Source organism: Myxine glutinosa, chromosome 4, assembly GCF_964187855.1.
Source record: "Myxine glutinosa chromosome 4, kmMyxGlut1.1, whole genome shotgun sequence".
Taxonomy (NCBI): Eukaryota; Metazoa; Chordata; class Myxini; order Myxiniformes; family Myxinidae; genus Myxine; species Myxine glutinosa.
In genome coordinates this window covers 68,010,764-68,033,443 of record NC_136264.1, presented here as the reverse complement: position 1 = coordinate 68,033,443, position 22,680 = coordinate 68,010,764, and the positions used below count along the sequence as shown (strand labels likewise).

At 46.8% G+C, this 22,680-nt stretch overlaps 2 protein-coding genes across 14 annotated transcripts in view; both read right to left on the bottom strand.

The window, feature by feature from the left end:
- FBXW7 (F-box and WD repeat domain containing 7) overlaps positions 1-11,424 on the bottom strand; it is a 541,360-nt gene extending 529,936 nt beyond the window's left edge. Inside the window, exon 1 of the mRNA XM_078775834.1 lies at positions 11,121-11,424. Coding sequence (XP_078631960.1) covers positions 11,121-11,225 — 105 coding nt within the window. The 5' untranslated portion in view covers positions 11,226-11,424. The remainder of the gene's footprint in view (positions 1-11,120) is intronic.
- A 3,247-nt stretch (positions 11,425-14,671) lies between these two features.
- The window catches only part of OGT (O-linked N-acetylglucosamine (GlcNAc) transferase), a 97,412-nt gene continuing 89,403 nt past the window's right edge, over positions 14,672-22,680 (bottom strand). For 7 of the 13 annotated variants that reach the window (XM_078775853.1, XM_078775858.1, XM_078775851.1 and 4 more), the window contains 4 exons: positions 17,963-18,118; positions 17,528-17,780; positions 16,000-16,123; positions 14,672-15,590 (listed from right to left, as the gene is read on the bottom strand). In XM_078775853.1, the coding sequence (XP_078631979.1) occupies positions 15,431-15,590; positions 16,000-16,123; positions 17,528-17,780; positions 17,963-18,118 (693 nt within the window). In that variant the 3' untranslated portion in view covers positions 14,672-15,430. The remainder of the gene's footprint in view (positions 15,591-15,999; positions 16,124-17,527; positions 17,781-17,962; positions 18,119-22,680) is intronic. The other 6 variants (XM_078775854.1, XM_068112450.2, XM_078775852.1 and 3 more) reach the window with 1 other exon arrangement.

The window sequence follows — 22,680 nt, the reverse complement described above, 5'->3', positions numbered from 1 at the left end:
AATTATTAATTCAGAGCATGTTTTATGGAATTGGAAGCCTGTCAAACTACGTGTATAGTTTTGTCAACATCCGATAAGTTAGTTTGTCACCTCAATGGAAGGCTTATGCTGGACAGTGTTGATCGTGCAAAATGTGTTGCCTTCCAGCAGACATGTGCACCCGAAACACGAGAAGACCCACGAGCATTGATAAAAGTTGTATATCCCAGTGCTTTACCTACTTCCATATTTCTGCACAACAGAATCAGGCATACCAATTATTGAAGACAACACCATGTGCAAGAATGCATCATTCCAACAGCCTAGTGCTCCAGAAGCTGAGGTCCATTGATGGGCGAAGATGGATGAAACCTTCCTGATCAAATGGCGTGATGGTGATCATGTGCCATAAGGCATACATGCCAGGCACAAGATGCATACATCACCAGGATTCTCAGACGAGTAAGTTACTCGCATGGAAACACTACAGCCCCGATGAACCAGGCCATGAAAAGGATGTCGAATGGAGGAAGTTATTAGCCCGTCGCCCCACGTAGCGGGAGACGGGATTTTGCGTGTGTGTGTGCGTGTGCGTGTGCGTGTGTGTGTGTGTGTGTGCGCGCGCCTGTCCAGGCCAAAACTTTTTACCATCTGAGCTTTTGTCTTCAATCTTTCAACAAGGCTTATCAAAGTTTCAAAAAAGCTTTATCTTTGTTGATTGCTCCTTTCATATGTCTCTTTATTCATTCTAATTCTTGCTTTTTCTTTTCTTTCATCTATTTTAACCTTTAATTCTCTATCAATCTCTCAGATAAGTGAATTTTTGCAGAAATTTTTCTCTATGGTTCACTTGGCTATGCCTGGATGGGTTTGAGGGTAGAGTCGCGGCTAAAACCCGAACCTATCCAGGTTCCTCCTGACGACTCCATCTTTGCTCTTTACTTGCTCGGGTTCTGTCTGATAACTCCAATGGCGTATTTGGTCTTCTGTTTGATTATAATGGGGTTATGTGGGGAAAATAAATAAAGATTCGGCAGAAATATCAAAGAGAAAGGTCACAATGAGTACAAATAGTCCCCATCAGCCTAGGACTGCAGCACATCAAATTTTTTTTTTTTTTTTTTTTTTTAATAATCTCTTCCAAATTTATTTATTTTTATTTACTATCGAGTTTCTGTGTGTCTGTACGGGCCATAACATGTTTACCAATTGAGTTTTTGTCATCAAATGTGTGTGTGCATACCATGCGGACAGTGGCGTGTTGATATTCTTCTTATTCTTAACGGCCAGTTATTCCAACTCTTGTGGTGTTGGCCAGGGAAAGCTTGACCCATGTCTTTCATGGACCGACTGACCTTCGACTAAGGTGAGGCCAGGAATTTGAAATTTGTCCATGGTTCCTGCAATAGCTCACCTACGCTTCACATCCATCCGAGGGACAGCACACACTGAAGAATCATGCCTACGAAACACGAGGATGACAGTTTATAGCTGGAACGACCTTAGAGGTGAGCGAGGGTACCTAAATACCACCGTGCTATCAGTAATTATTATTATTATTACTATTATTATGCCACATCATGTACATTAAAAGTACTGGTGATAAAATAGAAACCGTCACACTTTGGTTGGATAGTGGATATGTCATACATGCAGAATACGAAAGTCTGGAGAAGTAAACCATGCTGGGTGGAATTGGGGGAAGAAGATGAAGAGCTATATGGGGTTTAGTTGCAAAAAAGCCGTCTCTGCCAGAGCTTTGGAAAGTTTGGAGAAATATGATCATGAATTTCACCAGAAGTTGGCCACTTGTTGCAATAATTATGGTTATGATCATTTGTACTTCCAGTAGATGTTCCTGGAAACAAAATGCCAAGATAACCTCTTTATCTACATTAACATCGAGTTCATCCAAGGTAGAAAATCTCCTTGGGGAGGTGGGCAAATTAAGTCACTAAACCTCCCCCATAAAGTTGACACTATGCCCCAAAACAGATTTTGATGCATTCAGGTAAAATTTTACTCGAGTAGATCTGGTTCAAACATTTTTGGGCATGAGCGATTTTGCACAAAATACTGAACTACGGGTCAATTGTGGGTGTACCAATGTCAAATCTTCCACCCGGTAGGACACCAATGGGGGAAGGTGTACTTCATCCGCCGGGAAAGCCGAACAGATTTTTTTTTTTTTCCGTTTCCGACATGCAGAAACTTGACGTCCTGTCGCTTGTAGGAGGTTCATTGGGGCAGAGTGATAACCCGGGACCAACCATTGTGTATTAAGTCTCCTAACGAGGGCTTTTCGTGCCTTTTTTTTTTTACAATTTTACAATTTCGTGCCAATCTTGCCCACACCAAATAATTATTGTTTGCAAATCCGAAACGAGTAGCAGGCCAACATACCAGTGATGGAAAAAACAGGGTTTATTTTCAAAAAGAATGGGGAAGGAATAACAAGAAGCAAATTAATCGATAATTCTCTGTTATAACTATCCTCCCAGGCCCACAATATTTGACAGCTCACTTGATATCTTAACAATTTAAGGCCAAGTCACTCGCATCCACCCAGACAAATTGACGATAGTTCACAGGACTGAAAAAAACTTTTCCGCACATGATGCTCGAGTGGTGTGGTGGTGTAATGCTGGTGGTGGGAGGAAGAGGGGAAAGAGTCCTTGCGAGGTGAGATAGAGCAATTTTACCCCAGTTAATCTGGTTATCCCTGCAATTGCTCTTTTTGTGACACACACACACTTTCACAGGTCCTCTAGGTTTCTGCAGCTATGCACATGGACCTGCTTTCTCATATCATTTGCTCTTTGTTCGTTCCTTCGTTTTGTCCGCGGAACTGTTCTCGCCGTTTCACCTCTTTCCCTTGGCATTTTTTATTACATCGCTGCGCACTCATGAGCTCACTGCTAAGTTTCTGTGGTTTCAAGAGATAGTCATTCCCTGGACCATCTCTAAATTTTACGAACAGTCAGTCACAAGACCTTGCTTTCGTCTTACGGTGGATTTTCTGGCTTGCAGCGCAGTGGGCGATCCATTCAAATAAACAAATTTTAAAAAGGAAAATATTCAAAAGATCAATAGGGGAGGAATGGTGGGAGGGCTTTAAACACGGTGCATAAGGGATAGGCCATGTTTATTGGCTTCTGAACACTTCCACACACGTCCCATCATTCCACATTCTACACAGAAACCACACACTTATTAATATGCATGATGTTTATTCATGAAATAACAGGTCTATCTTACTCCCTTTGCTGCCTCTGGCCATTCCCGAAACAATAGTCGTACTTTTGAGAGTGTCATCACTTCAAAATTAATTTGTTTAAAAATGTCCAAGAAGATTTGTGTCAGATGTCCACATTCACTTCAGATTTCTGAGAATTATTTTGTTTATATATTTTTTACAGAAGAAACTACCCTCTAACCTCTTGAGAAATTTAAGTCAAATAAAATTGTGTTACCTCTTGGACTTGTTATTTGCCTTGTTGTAAATTTTGGTTTACCGTCAGAGTTGTTGTATGCAGATGATCTAGTATTGATTGGGGAGAGTATGGATGGACTGAAGGAGAAGATGAACAAGTGGAAGGAATGTATGGAGACAAAAGGTCTGAAGGTGAATATCGGAAAGACGAAGGTGATGGCAAGTGGTAAAGCATGTGGTGAGGTGGAAAGAACTGGGAAGTGGCCGTGTGCTGTGTGCAGGAAGGGTGCCGGAGTTAACTCTATTCAATGTTTCAATGTACAATGTGCGCTGAGTGGGTTCATCAAAAATGTAGTGCTCCGAGAGGGTCATTAACCAGTGTGACAGCTACATTCAAGTGTAAGGTGTGCACAGAGGGAGCTGCAGATGGAGGAAATGTTGAGTTGGATCTTGGAGACGGTGTGAAGCTGGAAGGTGTGAAAACATTTTGCTATCTAGGAGACATGCTGAATGGAGAAGGTGGATCAGACTCGGCAACGGTAGCTCGAGTGAGATGTGCATGGAAGGAGTTTCGGGAACTGAGTGGCGTGCTGACGAGGAGGGGAGTGTTGTTGAAGCTGAAGGGAAAGGTGTATGCTGCATGTGTGAGAAGCGTTACAATTTATGGGAGCGAGACATGGGTAATAAACGTAGAGCAGCAACGAAGGCTGGAAAGGGTGGAAATGCGAATGGTTCGGTGGATGTGCGGAGTATCATTGAGAGAGAGGAAGACAAATGATGAATTGCGAAAGATGATGGGAATAGAGCCTGTGATTGATGCTGTGAAGAGGAACAGGTTGAGATGGTTTGGTCATGCGTTGAGGAAGGATGAAAGTGACTGGTTCAGAAAGAGTGATGGAAATGAATGTAGAAGGAAGTAGAGGACGGGGAAGACCGAGAAAGACTTGGCTAAATGTGGTGGAAGAAGAAATGCGGGCAAGGGGGTTAACAAGGGGAGATGCAGAAAATAGGTCAAAATGGAGAAGATCGTCATGGGGCCTGCAAGGCTAACCCCCGCTCTGGCAGGGAAAATGGCCTTAAAATGCATGTTGTTGTTGTTGTTGTTCCTCTTGTACCAATTGGTCATGAATGCTAAGTTGGGAATGATATGATAATTAACAGAATAGTACAGATCAAATCAAACTAGAACGGCACTCTTCGACCAATATGCCTCTGCACACATTATTAAATCATTTGATTTAAATCCCTTCAGCTCTTGTCAAGTATCACAGTTTTACCTGTCATGAGCTCTTATCTTTGACGCTGAAATCAAATCCGTTCATCTTTGCATCGCAATATATACTTGCACCAGGTTTGGTCAAAATCCCATCACTGGTTCACCAGTTAGGTTCGTAACAGATTGTTACCGAATGGGATCTCTGACCTTTGACCTTGACCCAAGAATTTAATCAGTTCATTATTGCATCATTATAGATACTTGTTCCAAGTTTGACTTGGATCACTTCAGCAGTTCTTAAAGTTATTGCAGTAATAAAAAACGATCACGGACAGACACCCGTACGGACAACCCGAAAACAATGCCCCCCGCGACTTCACCAAAATTGAATCAACTCACCTGTGTCAGACACCCAACCTGTCCACCAAGTTTAATCCGAATCCATCAACAACTTTTTGAGATATCATGCTTTACAACTTTTTGGGCCCGATCTCTTAATGGTGAAGAATCGCTTTCAAAATTCTAGTAACCAGATCTGGATCTTTACCAAATAAAATCTTTACCGCCGCTCACCTCCTTTTATTACTTTTCCCCAATCACTCACACCACCAATCATATCAAAAACTAAAGATCTCCAATGGTCCTCGTCGTTTATCACAAGACACCAACTGCTCTGACTCAAGAATTGCAGAGATGTCTTGCAGCACAAATAATAAGTCAGAGAAGTTTCTCTGACAATACCTTCAGCATTTGATAATACTCAGCATATCTTGGCTCCAAGAGAGACCTGGACACTCATGGCCAGCTCACTTTTCAAACCTGCAAGCAGCAATTCGATGCCCGTAACCACATCATTTAACAAAGCCCTTGGCAGCTGTTGTCCCACAAGGAAATCTCACTTAATTCAATGTCACCCCAAAAGGAAATTCACACAAACCACACAGAAAATTTCAGAAACCGACGGGGTTTGGCCGTGCTCTGCCCTTCAAATGCTGAGCGGCAAGCAAAGAAGCGGCATGTACCATTTTTATAGGAGGTTTTTGGTACGATTCAGCATTGGTGGCTAACCACCCAGAATTGGAGCTGACACTAACCATCAGGGCATCGAGTCTGGTTAGCTCGCCAGCTGATTGGTGCTTTTAAAATAATTATCCAACCATCAAACAAAACAGTGCAGGGTACAGTTCAGAGGCCATGTTTACATCGTTTGGCTTGCTCATGTGTTGTGCAATGAACTGGCATACATGGACGCAAACATTAACAATCTACATCAAAAAGCGATTGGATATTGGGACGGCCAGATTTGATTGAGTGCCTGGCATTCTGCCCAAAACAAGTTTCGCCCAAATCCATTCATAACTTTGAGATATCCTGCAGTATCGTTTTTGGCCCTATCTCCCAATAGTGAAGAATCACTTCAAAAATTATAGTAGCCGGATCTGAATCCGGATCTTCACCAAAATCTAATCATTTCGTCATTGTCAGAATTTTCGTCATTTCAGAATCATTGGAATCTCCCGTGATGAAGCTATCTCCGAGGGTCTTTCACTCACTCACTGCAGGCAGGTTGGTGGTCTTTCTGTCTTCTACCGACTCCTCTCCGGCCTTGCTCCCCCAGCTCTCTCTGGGCTCTGTCCCCCAAATATTCCTACAGGTCGCACAAGATCTGCCAGCAACCCTCTGATGGTTAAACTGCCGAAATCTCAGCTCTCTGCTCACCTTCACTCTTTCATTCCTCTTTTCTCCCGCCTCTGGAACAAACTCCCACACTCCCTTCAATCTCACTCCTCCCTCCAGGTCTTTAAAACAGCTGTTCACCACCATCTCTTATCTTTCCCCATCCAAAACCTTGATCTTTTCTACCCCCACTAATTCACCCCAGATCCACCTTGTTTGAAATTCCAACTTCTTTCCTGGAAGTCCTGGCAGTGTCCATATGTTTTATACCTCTCCCACCCCCGTCCGTCCAGAACTTGAGATATTTTGTTCACAAACAGAGACAAACGGACAAACAGACTACAGGGGTGATAACATAACCTACATCCACCTTTGGTGGCGGAAGTAATTAAAAAAAAAAAAAAAAGTATTTATTTGCAAAAATAAATTCAACAAAGCACAATGAACATGAAGGTGACAGATATGTACCAGACTTAAAAATAAATAAATAAAAATAAAAACAGGAAGGAACGATTTAATATAAACTACATGGAAGCTCCTGCACTACATGGTTGCCCATCAAAGCCAAAGCCAAAAAACATGGAAGTAGCCGGTAACAGTAAGCGAACAATCTGGGTCGTGAACTTGTTTGTAGTTAAGGAGCTGCTGCCCAGACAACCACACTCCGAGACAGCAAGAGGTGCAACCTAGTGTCAAGGGATATCCAAAAATACCACAGCACTTATAATCCACAGTTCAGACAGGAATTTGTAATTTGTTCAGGGTGCTGGTGATGACTCGCCTCCCCTCTTCGAAAGGACACTGTAGGATCTTTTAACGTCCACCAACTAATGCTGACAGACGGGGCATCCAGTTTAAAGTCCATCCGAGGGATGGTACACACACCAGGCGAGACAACTTAGAAGGTGCATACTTCTAGGCCATCCTGTACCCCTCAAGACATCATCACTTTCCTTCAAAACAAAATGTAAAATTTGCCAAAATAAACAACTCTGTTGAGGTACTGTGCGCACATTTTGAGCAGGTAAACTAGATGGGGATTCCAAACGTAAGGCCATTTCCCCCTCAAACACATCATTCATCAAAAGAACAACCAACGGATGTCCACACACCCACGTGATCACGACCATCGCGTGTATCTGAACACGTCGCGCTCAAGTCAGGAATCATCAAAAACGTACACCTTGATGGTTAACCCAACTCGTGAAGAAAGGTGCAGCGATGCAAAGCAAACACAAAGATGAACCAATTCCAAATCTGCCTTCATTTACAACAGATAAATAAATCCCAATGTTTCATTTGAGGTTAAACATGGCGTCAGGAGGATCAAAATGTATAAAAAATTATCATTAAAACCACATTCAGGACACCGAGTGTCCGTTCAAAAAGGTTTTTCCTTGCACAAACACGGTACATGCTTTATACATAAGGCATCGTCGGTGTACAAGAATGTAGAGATCAGCTACATCCAACTACCAGAGGTAAAATCAAATGCTTTCCGCAAACCCAAAAGGGACCACAAACTACCCTGGAACGACCGCATCTCAAAGCCGCAAAAAATGCCCACCAGACGTCGTCTGTCACCGTTCCTCTTATCGAATCATCATCGGCTACTTTCGGCATGCAAGGCCAAAGCTGGCAGGATCGGAGAAGGAGAAGAAAAATCCATTCGGAGCCATAACCATGGCATCAACACCTGGACTTGGCAACTCTGAAAATATTGAACATCCCACACAAAGGTCTCATTCCGCTCACCATAAACAGTAAGGGACACGTCGGTCTTCACCGGACCTCTCACCAAGCCAAAAATGGTCATCATTCTCGTCTTTTAGCAATCTGGCCCATTCCAAATTTGCTCAGCTCTCTGCTTGTTCGTCCTTCGTTTTGTGGAAAAAGTACGTTTTCCTCAGCTTGGTCCAATTCTACTATTTGCACTCGTCCATTAGTGATCACAGCAGACGATAAAGACACGAGGAGGGCATCTGGCCCACCGTGCCTGTGCTTTATCGCCACCATCAATTCGATGCGTGTTTATTTAAATTCGCTGGAGCAAGGAGCGGAGAGAACGGTGTGGCCGGCACGGGGACATCACCAGGGCTTTTATTTATTTATTATGAGCCGCTCTCACAGACGTCACAATCACAGCACAGGTGTACAATCACCGATGCATACCGAGCAGTTACCTACCATTCCTGCCAATGATTCTGGGTAACCATCGAACTCAAATTTAAATCTATGTACCGTATCGACTGCCACTACCTTTTCCATTGCATACACCTCCTCTGAGTGAAAGAACCCTCCATACCTTTTGACAGTGCAAACTCTTCATTAATCCACAACCCTCAGTGCAAAGGCATCCATCGAAAGCAGGAGGCAGGAAGCTACTCGACCAGAGGTTCGTCGTTCATTCGGCCCACCAGTCAATCACGTGGGCAGCGTCCATCAATCCCCCAATACAGTACACATGATGGTCCCTTCGATCACGTGGGCAGCATCCATCAATCCCCCAATACAGTACACGTGATTGATGATCCCTTCGATCACGTGGACAGCATCCATCAATCCCCCAATACAGTACACGTGATTGATGATCCCTTCGATCGATCACGTGGACAGCATCCATCAATCCCCCAATACAGTGCACATGATGATCCCTTTGATCGATCACGTGGACAGCATCCATCAATCCCCCAATACAGTACACGTGATGATCCCTTCAATCGATCACGTGGACAGCATCCATCAATCCCCCCAATACAGTACACATGATGGTCCCTTCGATCACGTGGACAGCATCCATCAATCCCCCAATACAGCACACATGATGGTCCCTTCGATCACGTGGACAGCATCCATCAATCCCCCAATACAGCACACATGATGGTCCCTTCGATCGATCACGTGGACAGCATCCATCAATCCCCCATTACAGCACACATGATGATCCCTTCGATCGATCACGTGGACAGCATCCATCAATCCCCCCAATACAGTACACATGATGGTCCCTTCGATCACGTGGACAGCATCCATCAATCCCCCAATACAGTACACGTGATTGATGATCCCTTCGATCGATCACGTGGACAGCATCCATCAATCCCCCAATACAGTGCACATGATGATCCCTTTGATCGATCACGTGGACAGCATCCATCAATCCCCCAATACAGTACACGTGATGATCCCTTCAATCGATCACGTGGACAGCATCCATCAATCCCCCCAATACAGTACACATGATGGTCCCTTCGATCACGTGGACAGCATCCATCAATCCCCCAATACAGCACACATGATGGTCCCTTCGATCACGTGGACAGCATCCATCAATCCCCCAATACAGCACACATGATGGTCCCTTCGATCGATCACGTGGACAGCATCCATCAATCCCCCATTACAGCACACATGATGATCCCTTCGATCGATCACGTGGACAGCATCCATCAATCCCCCCAATACAGCACACATGATGATCCCTTCGATCGATCACGTGGACAGCATCCATCAATCCCCCCAATACAGTACACATGATGGTCCCTTCGATCACGTGGACAGCATCCATCAATCCCCCAATACAGCACACATGATGATCCCTTCGATCGATCACGTGGACAGCATCCATCAATCCCCCCAATACAGTACACATGATGGTCCCTTCGATCACGTGGACAGTATCCATCAATCCCCCAATACAGTACACGTGATTGATGATCCCTTCGATCGATCACGTGGACAGCATCCATCAATCCCCCAATACAGTACACGTGATTGATGATCCCTTCGATCGATCACGTGGACAGCATCCATCAATCCCCCAATACAGTACAAATGATGGTCCCTTCGATCACGTGAACAGCATCCATCAATCCCCCAATACAGTACACATGATGGTCCCTTCAATCACGTGGAGAGCATCCATCAATCCCCCAATACAGTACACATGATGGTCCCTTCGATCACGTGGACAGTATCCATCAATCCCCCAATACAGTACACATGATGGTCCCTTCAATCACGTGGAGAGCATCCATCAATCCCCCAATACAGTACACATGATGGTCCCTTCGATCACGTGGACAGCATCCATCAATCCCCCAATACAGTACACATGATGGTCCCTTCGATCACGTGGACAGCATCCATCAATCTCCCAATACAGTACACATGATGATCCCTTCGATCGATCACGTGGACAGCATCCATCAATCCCCCAATACAGTACACATGATGATCCCTTCGATCGATCACGTGGACAGCATCCATCAATCCCCCAATACAGTACACATGATGATCCCTTCGATCGATCACGTTCCACCACTCGCCATCACCTTTGTCCGTGTACAAATTGCTCCGGCCTTGATAGTCGTTTTAGTACGACAAACCTCGCCAGAGAAAGGGCGATGTTCGAGCTGTGCGTGTCAAGACACAGTGCAGACACCTGCAGATAATCAAGGAAGAGTGACGGGTGGGACGTGGAGGTGAGACGTGGCGAAGAGACAAAGCGCGGACGGACACACGGGCTCTTCCTTTCGCTTTATCATCCTCAAAATATAAATATGTCGATAATGACTCAAGCACTCACTCTCCGGGCAATCTTGTACCACTGTGTACCGCAGACAAGGACAAGCCGAGGCAGACACAGTCCAAACGGAAAACGCCAAAAACGAAAGGGATTCAGCGAAGGCCCGAAAATTCGGCAACAACTAGAACCGTAAATAACGGCCGTGACGAGAGCACGAGGCGTGTACAACATGGACATGTCTTGTCCGAGAGGAATAAATGATTAAATGTGTGGAAAACGAGGCCTACCTTCCTCCTGCGAACGATGGCCTGCGCCCTGCGGCGCCCCACGCCGACCAGGCCTTGCTCGAGCTCGGCAGCGCTCGCCGAGTTGATGTCGATCTTCTCACCCATGGCCCGACGAGTCGTCGTCCTCGTCCTCGGGCCTCGTCCTCTTCCCCGATCGTGCGTGTCCGTCCCCAGGGCTCGCTGGGTCCCGCGAGCCCGGACAGGCCGTGATCTTGGCAGGATGAGGCGAGGAGCCCCGACTGCCCGAGCACAGCGCCCTCACCCGTCTATTCTCGTCACTCGAGCCTTCTTTCCCCCTATGAATCCTCTCAAACTCATCACTTTTGCTTGACTCACGTCTGCGATTCTCCCGCTCGTTCGTCAACTAATCCTCGTCTAAACACGTTTTGAACATCGAGAGAGCTCCACAGGGCATTTATACAGCGCGCGGACCACGACCCCTAAAGACAGGTGGTCAGTGTGCACGTGAGCGTCTTCACTGGACCTACCTGTACCTGTGATTGAAAAAATAGGGACAATACCCCTGGGAGCTCACCTGGTAGAATAAAGCAGTATGCTACACCGACTAAAGCAAAGGTATTTTAAACCAATTCCAATGGTTGCGAGACGGGACACCAGGTAGATTCATACTGACGTCATCATATCATAAGACTTCATTTTGTTTCAGGCCCATGAACAAACTTCAGCAACAACAAACCAAATATCATTTTAGCCAAATTTGGTCACAATCCCATCCGCATGTTCGGAGAAGTTGCAAGTGTTTATGGCCGGACAGACTCACTATCGGACAGACGGGTGGACAGGGACTGACTCACTGTCAGACGGACGGGTGGGCAGACTGACGAACAGACTAAATGACTGTCGGACGGATAGACAGACTGACTGATGCACGGACGGACTGACTGATTCACTGTCAGACGGACGGATGGGCAGACTGACGAACAGACTAAATGACTGTCAGACGGACAGACAGACTGACTGATGCACGGACGGACTGACTGATGGATGGACTGACACCGTCAGGCGGACGGGTGGACAGACGGACTGAATGATGGATGGACGGACTGACTCACTGTCGTACAGACGGGTGGACAGACAGACTGACTGATGCAACGATGGACGGACTGACTCACTGTCAGACGGACGGGTGGCCAGACGCACGGGCGGACTGACGAACAGACTCAATGACTGTCGGAAGGACAGACAGACTGGCTGATGCACGGACGGACTGACTGATGGATGGACTGCCACCGTCAGGCGGACGGGTGGACAGACGGACTGAATGATGGATGGACGGACTGACTCACTGTCGTACAGACGGGTGGACAGACAGACTGACTGATGCAACGATGGACGGACTGACTCACTGTCGGACAAACGGACTGACGCACAGACGGACTGACTCACTGTCAGACGGATGGGTGGGCAGACTGACGAACAGACTAAATGACTGTCGGACGGACAGACAGACTGACTGATGCACGGACGAACTGACTGATGGACGGACTGATTCACTGTCAGACGGACGGGTGGGCAGACTGACGAACAGACTAAATGACTGTCAGACGAACAGACAGACTGACTGATGCACTGACACCGTCAGACAGACTGACTGAATGATGGATGGACGGACTGACTCACTGTCGGACAGACAGACTGACTGATGCAAGGATGGACGGACTGACACTGTCAGACGGACGGGTGGCCAGATGCACGGGCGGACTGACGAACAGACTCAATGACTGTCGGAAGGACAGACAGACTGGCTGATGCACAGATGGACGGACTGACACTGTCGGACAGACGGGTGCACCGACGGACTGACTCTGTCAGACGGACGGGTGGGCAGACTGACGAACAGACTAAATGACTGTCGGACGGACAGACAGACTGACTGATGCAGACGGACTGACTCAGTCAGACAGACGGGTGGGCAGACTGACGAACAGACTAAATGACTGTCAGATGGACAGACAGACTGACTGATGCACGGACGGACTGACTGATAGATGGACTGACTCGCCGTCAGACAGACAGGTGGACAGACGGACTGAATGATGGATAGACGGACCGACTCACTGTCGGACAGACGGGTGGACACAGACTGACTGATGCAAGGATGGACGGACTGTCAGACGGACGGGTGGCCAGACGGATGAAGACTAAATGACTGTCGGACGGACAGACTGGCTCACTGTCAGATGGACTGGTGGAGAGACGAACAGACTCACTGTCGGACGGACAGACTGGCTCACTGTCAGATGGACTGGTGGAGAGACGAACAGACTCACTGTCGGACGGACGGGTGAAGAGACGGACAGACAGACCGATGGACGGATTTACTCGACTCACTGTCAGACGGCCAGACTGAAGGACGGACCGACTCACTGTCGGACTGACGGGTGGACAGACGGCCGGACTCACTGTCAAGCGGATGGATGGGTGGACAGACGCGGAGAGCCTTACTGTCAGACTGGCTCACTTTCGGACGGACTGACTGACTGATGGACACTGACTCACTGTCGGACAGACGGAGGTACGGGTGGTGACGCTTTACAGTGACTGATGGACGAACACTCAGACGGACGGGTGGACAAAGACTGTCGGACGGACAGATGGACACACTGTCAGACGGACGACGCGCTATTTACGTTGCAGGTGAGCAAATAATCAGCTCAGCGAAACGATCGCATCTCATCGGTGCTCCTTCACCTGCATCTCAGGACACCACGTTGAGCCGGCTATCTCATCTGCTCGTTTGAAATTGCCAGATTCGCTCCAATTGCATCGTTTATTCCGTTTAAAGTGCATACGTCGTGCCCACCTGTCGGATAAGATGTTGCAAAGGTAGAATGGACACTTACCTCAGCTCCATTCCAGACCCACCTGTTGAATTATGTCGGATTGGGGTATTTAAAGAGCTTCATCTTTTGGATGAACGTTAAGCCGGGTGCCCAATCTGCTCGCATTTGTGATTGAAACCTGTGATTGTTAAACATGTCTTTCGTGAAGAACAGTCGAGTTATCACGGGTGCCCTGAGCTAATGACAAATTCCTACCTTGTCAAACTTCAGCCGTAGCCAGTCGGTTCGTGAAAGACTTGGGCCAAAAGCCTTCGCTACCCACCTCAGCAACCTTCAATATCATCCTGCTCTCACTGGAAATTGTATATTCACCTTTTCCGACTTGCATTTCTTCCAATTTCAGCAATTAAACAAAATTAGTGCTGAGCAATATGGTACTGCCAATTGTGACCTCTGTTTGTCCCAATCATGGTCTTTGTCCAGAGCTCAATGTAAAACTGCTCTCCCCTGGGACCAGGTTGCCCTATTCCACACACTGCTCCATCCCAATGCTGCATTTCCCCCACAAACCCAATCCCACATCTCAAGCTGCAAAGCTTTCCTAATTCCCCAAACCCACAGTGTACACTCCCATTGATGTTTCAAACAAAGCACAAAAACTTCCTTTCTGCTCCAAAATAGTCTTCAATGTGGCTCTACATATTTCAAGCATTTGTAAAGTTCAACTTCAAGAAAAGTAACCAACAATGAGCAACACAAACCCATTTATTTCCAAATTTCAGAAAAGGTAGAATCACTTGGCATAGTGTGGAAAAGTAAGTTCAAACATGTTGGGTTCTTCCGCAATTCTCGCACCTCCCACTCCCCCCCCCCCAAAAACAATCTCTCCATCAATACTTTAAAATATTACACAATATTTGATAAATCAAATTCATGATAAACAATCACATGTACGCTTTTCCGAGCCCCGACCAAACAAGACAAAAACAAAAAGAAATTTTAAATATTGTGAATCTAAATAAAACCATCATTGCCTCGACGAAATCGATTGCTTTCACAGGTGGAGAAAGCAAGCAACAATGTAGCCAAACATCCGGGACGAAACCCAAAAAAAAATAAAAAAAATTTGGAACCACCGATCTCCGGGTCAAACGGTGAAGAAACGAGCAACTCTTGGCTGAAGCTTTGTACAAAGGCCGACTTTGTACGCACGACGTACGCACAAACGTATAAGTTACAAACCACAAACATGGCGGGGGGGGGGGGGGGGGAGGGGCTCAGCACGAACAACGGTCCAAATGGTCAATGTACAAACTGTCACATCCATTCTTGCATTCAAGTCATTCACTCATCGATTCATCCCCATAATAAAATCAGGCAGCAATCGTACACCTTTTTTTTCAATGAAGAATGTCGCCTACTCAAGCTTCCAGCCTCATCTAAAACACAAACAATCCTTTGTGAACGCAGTCATGACAGGTAGGGGTAAAGTGCCGACAACAGGTATCAATCGAACGGAGATGTCAGGTGATCCGGCCAATTGCCAGCATTGTGATGTTCCCACATGCGCATGTAAAGGCGTTCGAGGTCGGCCGAGTACTTCTTCACGTTGAAAAGGGGGCTCGTGAGACGCTGACGCCACACCTTCGCACGTACCTTCTTCAGGCTGGAGTACGAAGAGGGAAGGGATGGGAGAGGACAGAAGTGATGGTTTAACAAACTGCCCAAGAGCATCCGGCCATAAAACATTGCCTCAAAAAGGGGGCCACGGTGCCCAAAAAAGGCCGACCCCTGCTCTGCGGGGACAAATGGCCTCTAGAGGTGGTTCAGTACTTAAACCAAATTCATGAGAATCATTCACAGCACCCTCAGCAAAGTCATAAGGAATGAATACAACATCTCATTCACCAGGACGAATGGTCGGCAAATTCATTATCAACTGCACAAGCAAACGTTTATGGCCGAGCTCCTGTGGCCAATTGTCCGTTGCCATCATAACCTCGGCCGTGCGGTCGTTCCACGGGTACCCGTCAAGAATGCGGATAAGCATCCGGCCAATGAAAAGCGAGGCTTACTAGTCGGTGTCGGTGCCGAGGCGCACGGCGATGTCCTCGTAGTCCTGCCGGCTCTCGGCGATTAGTTCGCAGCAACCCAACGTCGTGAGCTGAGCCGACGCGACGCGTGATGCCAGCGTCTCGGCTGCCGAGGAAGAAGGGAACAAACGGATGCAAAAACGAGCATCTCCCACAAACTATTGGGTTGGTTTAGTGTAGCAGCATAGCAAACCTGTTGTGCATTTTGTGATACAAGCACCAAATTTGGCACAAATGCACATTAATATGTTGCGAACATTTTCAGATATTGGGCCACTTGAAATTCCGTAATTTTTTTTTTCAAATTTTTTCAAATTTCGTAATTTCAAATTTTTCGGGTGACACCGTCACAATTTCGGTCTTCGAGGCCGGCCGATATAATGGGGCGGCTTAGCCCAAATATTCAAAAGAATTGTGCATTTTGTGATACAAGCACCAAATTTGGCACAAATGTACATTAATATGTTGCGAACATTGTGTGGTCAGCAATGAAGACGAGAGTCTGAATTACATGTATGCAAAAGACCTTGTGAACCAGTGAAGCAAATACACGGGTAAGCATGAATTAAATCTAGGGCATGATATAATTTCCATGATGTTTACCTCTACACTCAATGGTGGAAGGAGGTAATGTTTTGATCCCAGCTTGTCTGTATGTCTGTTTGTCTGTTAGTCCACAAAATTCCAGACAAAGCTTGTAGTAGTGGTAGTTGTAGTGGTAGTGGTGATAACAGAAATTGTTATATAGAACTGAACTTATATTATTATTATATGCAGAAAATAACTTCATTTCTATATGCCCTGCAGTGGACAGGTTAATTGGTTTATGCACTGAAGGGGTCACCCTGGTGTGCACTGCTGTGTTCTGCCTCACTGAGTTGTTCAGGTATGATGTACTCAGCACAAGCTTCCGGTCGGCCCGGAGGTGGGGGTGCGGGGCCTGTCACGGAACGTCAAAACAAACGGCCTGCCGGGGCCGCCCAAAAGTCGGGCGTGAGGGGCGCGTCCACTAATGGAACGCCTCTCGCTTCCCAGATCGAGGGCCACGTGGTCAGGAGAACCTCGTCCTTTCCGGTCACACTTTGCCTATCGGCCGGCCTCGAAGACCGAAATTGTGACGGTGTCACCCGAAAATTTTGAAAAAAAAAATTTGAAAAAATTTGAAAAAAAAAATTACGGAATTTCAAGTGGCCCAATATCTGAAAATGTTCGCAACATATTAATGTACATTTGTGCCAAATTTGGTGCTTGTATCACAAAATGCACAATTCTTTTGAATATTTGGGCTAAGCCGCCCCACTAGTTGTTCTTTTTGTTAAAAGGGTGACCAAATTTAATTTGGGCTGATAAAACCAATCAAAATCGTTTCCTTTGGGCCTTCATGTTACCCATTCCAATAACAAGATATTGAATATTTGAAAAGGTAGTTTTTGAATGCGAGTCATTGCCCGATTGGGAAAATGCGAGGAAAAAACACCATCGCCATTTCAGAACAAGAGCACAGTCCCACCTGGTAGTGTCACCATGGGTGTTCCAGCCCAAAGGACGTCCATGCCCGTGGTATGCCCGTTGCACAGCGGCGTGTCAAGGCACACGTCCGCGAGTTGGCCACGGCGCACGTGCTCCTCCTTTGGTGCCACGGGCGAAAAAATGATGCGTCCAGGCTGCAGACCCAGACTTTGGACGTGCGTCGTGACGTTGGGTTCGCCCACGGCCGGGAAGCGCAACAACCACAAAACGCCGTTTGGAACGCGCTTCAATATCTGGGCACGAAGTGGGGGTTGGGAAACAAAAGCCGTGACCACTTCCTATTCGATGACAAAGCAAGGTCGAAAACAAAACTCCAAAGTATGAGGTAAATACACCAGAATTGGAAATACTAATGTGAGACCAATTCACAGAGCTACAATCGATAATTGACCACTTGGAGCTGATAGCGACTCACATTGGCCCACATTTGCAGGGTGGCTGGGTCAATCTTGTAGAGCTGGTTGAAGTTGCAATAAACAACAGAATCCTCAAGCAGGCCGTACTGTGAGCGAGTCGTCACAAGGATCGTCCGCGGTATTTCTTCCCCTGTCGCAGCCTTATTGTTGAGCTGCTGACCACAAGCATGACAACATTTTCTATCATCAAAACAAAAAAAATATTATTAACTTCACTTAAAAATGCACACAGGACCATCAACGACAGGTACACGGGGAAGGCAGAAAACACTGAAAAAGGAACAAATGGGAATCAAAAGGAGCAAAGCAGAGAATCTAAAGGTGGAATCAAAACGACCCACAGTCGTGTCCAGCATTTTTTTTGTTTGTTTGTTTTTTGCAGCACTCTCCACCTCTTTAGTATTGTGAGAAAGCAAAATCTATGGATTAAGAGCAAAAACACCCAAAATACAAGTTATGTACCCCAAAAAGAATGAATGACAAAAGCAGACATTGTAAGCAAACGCAAATGGTTACAAGGATCGAGATGACAAATTGGCATCGCATGCGCCATTGCTTGGGAAACTTTCTGGTCCAAATGAAGTTCACAAGTAAAAATAAAATAAAAACTAGAACGGCACTCGGTAGAGCGCATACCTTGCCAGGCTGAACAGTTCATGTTTTGTATCCCACCGATCGGCCGGATCTGGATTCGGACCTGAACCGAAATCTAATCGGCTTGTTCTCGATACCGAACCAACTCGTCCACCAACTTTCGTCCTAACTCGTCCACAACGTTTTTAAATAACATGTAGAAATATATATACAGTATATCGCTTTTCTCCCGATCTCTCAATGGTGAAGAATCACTTAAAAATTAAATAAATGTCGTATCTGAATCCTTTTTTTTTTTTTTGTATACTGAATCAAGGCTCGTGAAAGAGCTAACATTTATTTCACAAACAAATCAACCAGACAAACAAAACACACAAAAAGAGGGAGCGGAAGACAAGATGGGGAGAGAAGGGGAGGCACACAACCACAACATTTGAGAGCAGGGAGAAGTGTGGGAGGGAGAGGGCTTGGGGGCAGGAGGCGTGGGAGGGGGAGGGAGGGGGGGAGAGGTATAAAACACAAGGGGACCGAAATTAGCGGGGGTAGAAAAGATCAAGGTTTTGGATGGGGGAGGATAAGAGATGGTGGTGAACAGCTGTTTTAAAGACCTGGAGGGTGCAGTGGGATTGAAGAGAGTGAGGGAGTTTGTTCCAGAGGCGGGAGAAAAGAGGAATGAAGGAGTGAAGGTGAGCAGAAAGTCTTGATTTTGGCAGTTTAACCATAAGAGGGTTGCAGGCAGATCTTGTGCGACCTGTAGGAATATTTGGGGGACAGAGCCCAGAGAGGGGTCGGTAGAAGACGGAAAGACCACCAACCTGCCTGCGGTGAGTGAGTGAAAGGCCCTTGGAGTTAGCTTCATCGCGGGAGATTCCAATGATTCTTAACGCTTTGGTTTCAACAGCGTGAAGACGGGCTAGGTGTGAGGCAGGAGCACCAGACCAGAGGGGAGAGCAGTATTCCATAGAGCTGCGGATGAAAGCCTTGTATGTGGTGAGGAGCTCAGGTGTGCCAAGGAAGGACTTCGCACGACGGAGGATGCCCAGTCGGCGACTGGCTTTGGAGGCCAGATTTGAAATGTGGTTTTCCCAGGAAAGATCATGGCAAATAGTGAGACCCAAAAGCTTGAGTGGCAGAACTTCTTGGAGAGGATTATTCAGAAAGTGGATGGGAGGGTTTTCCAGTCGGTATTTTCGGAGAGACATCGTAAGAGTGTGAGATTTATCAGGATTGAAAGACATGTTCCATTTGTTTGCCCAGTCTGTGATTTTGTCCAGGTCTGCAGAGAGTGAGGCGGCTGCAGACTGCCGATCTGAGGGATGAGGAATGGAGCGACAGAGAGTAGAGTCGTCAGCAAAGAGATAGAGAGGATTTTCAAGAGAGTCAGAGAGATCATTGATGAAGACCAGAAAAAGCACAGGGCGCAGAACACTACCTTGGGGAACTCCAGCCTGAACAGGAAGAGGAGATGAGAGAAACCCATTCAGGGCCACACGTTGACTACGACCAGAGAGGAAGTCCACCAGCCATGCGTGGAGATTTCCATGGATACCAAAGGAGGAGAGTTTGGTGAGCAGAGCAGGGTGCCAGACCGTATCGAAGGCACGTGAAATGTCAAGGGAGACAGCTCTAATTTCCTGTTTGGCGTTGAGGACCTCCATCCATTGTTGAGAAAGCAGAAGCAGCATGTCCAGAGTAGTGACTAGGTCTGAAACCAAATTGATGATCAGAGATCAAGCCATTGGAGAAGAGGAAAGATTTCATATCTGAAGCAATGATGGATTCCATGACTTTGCTGATAATTGGGAGAAGGCTGATTGGTCTGTAGTTGCTGGGATCTGTTTTTGCACCTTTTTTGTGCAAAGCGGTGATGTTGGCTGATTTCCAAGCAGATGGCAGATGACCTTGAGCAAAAGAGAGGGTGAAGAGAACAGAAAGAGGGAGTGAAAGAGCAGAAGAACATGATTTTAGGACCGGTGGGCTGATGCCGTCAGGACCAGTTGCAGAATCAGAGTCGAGGGTTGACAGAAACTTTTCCACCTTGTCAGGAGGAAAGGACACAGAGTCCAGGAGCAGCTGGGTACGACTGGGTATGGTGGGTACAGAGAGGGATGGGATTGGGACACAAGATTTAGAGGCAAACACAGAGTTGAGGCATTTAGCTTTTTCACGTGCGGAGTCAGCCGTTAAGCCGTTTGAGGTGAGGGAGGGGATGGAGGGGTAACAAACACCAGAAACAGATTTGACCAGACGCCACCAGGATTTGGAAGAGGGAGACAGATAAGAGAGTTCGGTCTTGAGAACGGTGAGATATTGTTTCCTGGCTCTCCTGAGGGTGGACACACACTTGTTTCGGGCTTTGTGAAAGGAAATGAGATTTCCTTCCGTTGGATTTGCTTTCCAGGAGACGAAAGCAAGTTGTTTCAGGGCAACAGCCTCACCACAAGATTCCGTGTACCATGGACGGGAGGGAGGGTATGACAACTGAAGACGAGATGGGATAAATCTGTGCATGAGAGAGAGCAATTTACTTTGAAAGAATTCCCAGGATGAGTTGATGTCAGAGGCGGTAGAGATGGGAGACCAGTCCAGATGATTGATGGCTGCTTGAAGACCGTGCCAGTTGGCCTGAGTGAAATGCCAGACTCGTCGACGCTGAGGAGGCTCTCTGAGAATGGTCAGAGAGATGTCCACTTTGACAAGCACATGATCAGATGAGCCGATTGGAGCAGAAGAAGAGCAGCAGACATTTTCAGGGAAGTTTGTCATAACCAAATCCAGAAGAGAAGATGCTCCGTTGACTGAGATCCGGGTCGGGAAATTGACAGATTGTGTCAGTCCCAGTGAGTCGCAGAAGTCCTTTGCTGAAGAGCCATGGCTGGTGAGAGAGGTACCCACACCCAGCCAACTGGCATGGTGACAATTGAAATCACCACATATGAGGAAAAGAGAGTTGGGATGGGTAGATAGAAGTTGGTTCATATTATCAGACAGTGAGATGTAGATGGAGTCATCGCTGTTTGGTGGACGGTACAACACACATATGAACAAAAGGTGGGAGCAAAGGGGAAGCCGTAGCCAAAGGTATTCCTGGGGGTGAGGTGGAGAGAGGGCAGTGGAGGGCGAGTGAGGAAGAGAGTTTTTTATAAAGATAGCAACCCCACCTCCAGGACGAGGCTCAGGTCTATCATACCGGAGGAGGGAGTAACCTGGGAGAGATACCAAGGCATCAGAGACATCATGAAGGAGGAAAGTTTCTGTTAAGCAGATCACATCTGGTTTGTCAGAAGCAACCTGTATGGAGAGGTCAGTCAGGTTTGAGCGAAGGCCCCGGATGTTTGAGGTCCATACCGTTAATGAAGAGGAAGGGGGAGCATCGGGTCCAGAACAGGGGGGGGAGGGGTAGGGTAAGATGTGGAAGAGGAGGAAGAGGTAGGGAGAGCTGTTGAAGGTGTGTCAGAGATTTCAGAGATTTCAGAATAGCTTGGAGAAAGGGAAGAATGGGGCGGACAAAAGGTTTGATGGAGATTGGGTGAGGCACAGTGAGGTGTTATTTGAGGAGGGGGAAGAGCGAGGCAGAAGGTTGGGGGAGATGAAGGTGAACGTTGGAAGGGGGAAGAAGCAGGGAGGATGCTTTGAGGAGGAGGGGTGAGAGGAGAGTCTAGGAGGGGAGGAGCGAGGGAGAGTCTCGGAGGGTAGGGGTGTGGGGGGAGTTTAGGAGGGAGGGGAGGGAAGGGGCAAGGGGGGAGATTTGAAAGGGATGGGTGATGGGGAGGATTTGGAGGGGAGGGGTGAGATTGGATTTTGAAAAGTGTACGATTCATGGGAAACGAACATTTTTTGCAAAATGAGTTTGAGACCTTCGAGTCAAAAATACGTTTGAGGACACTGGAGGAGGGGTGGAGTTCTGGATAGTTTAGGGAATGTAGAAAGGAGGAACTGTAAGAGATGGTATTATATATATTTTTTGGAATGAATAAATTTGGTGAGCAAGACGAAAGCATCCTTTTGTAGGAAAAGAAGAAAAGGGTGTTATAATATATGAGAGAAAATAGTTGTTCAGGGGAGAGATTATACATTTCTAACCAAGTGATCGCGTGATCGCGAACGAAGAACGAACGAACAA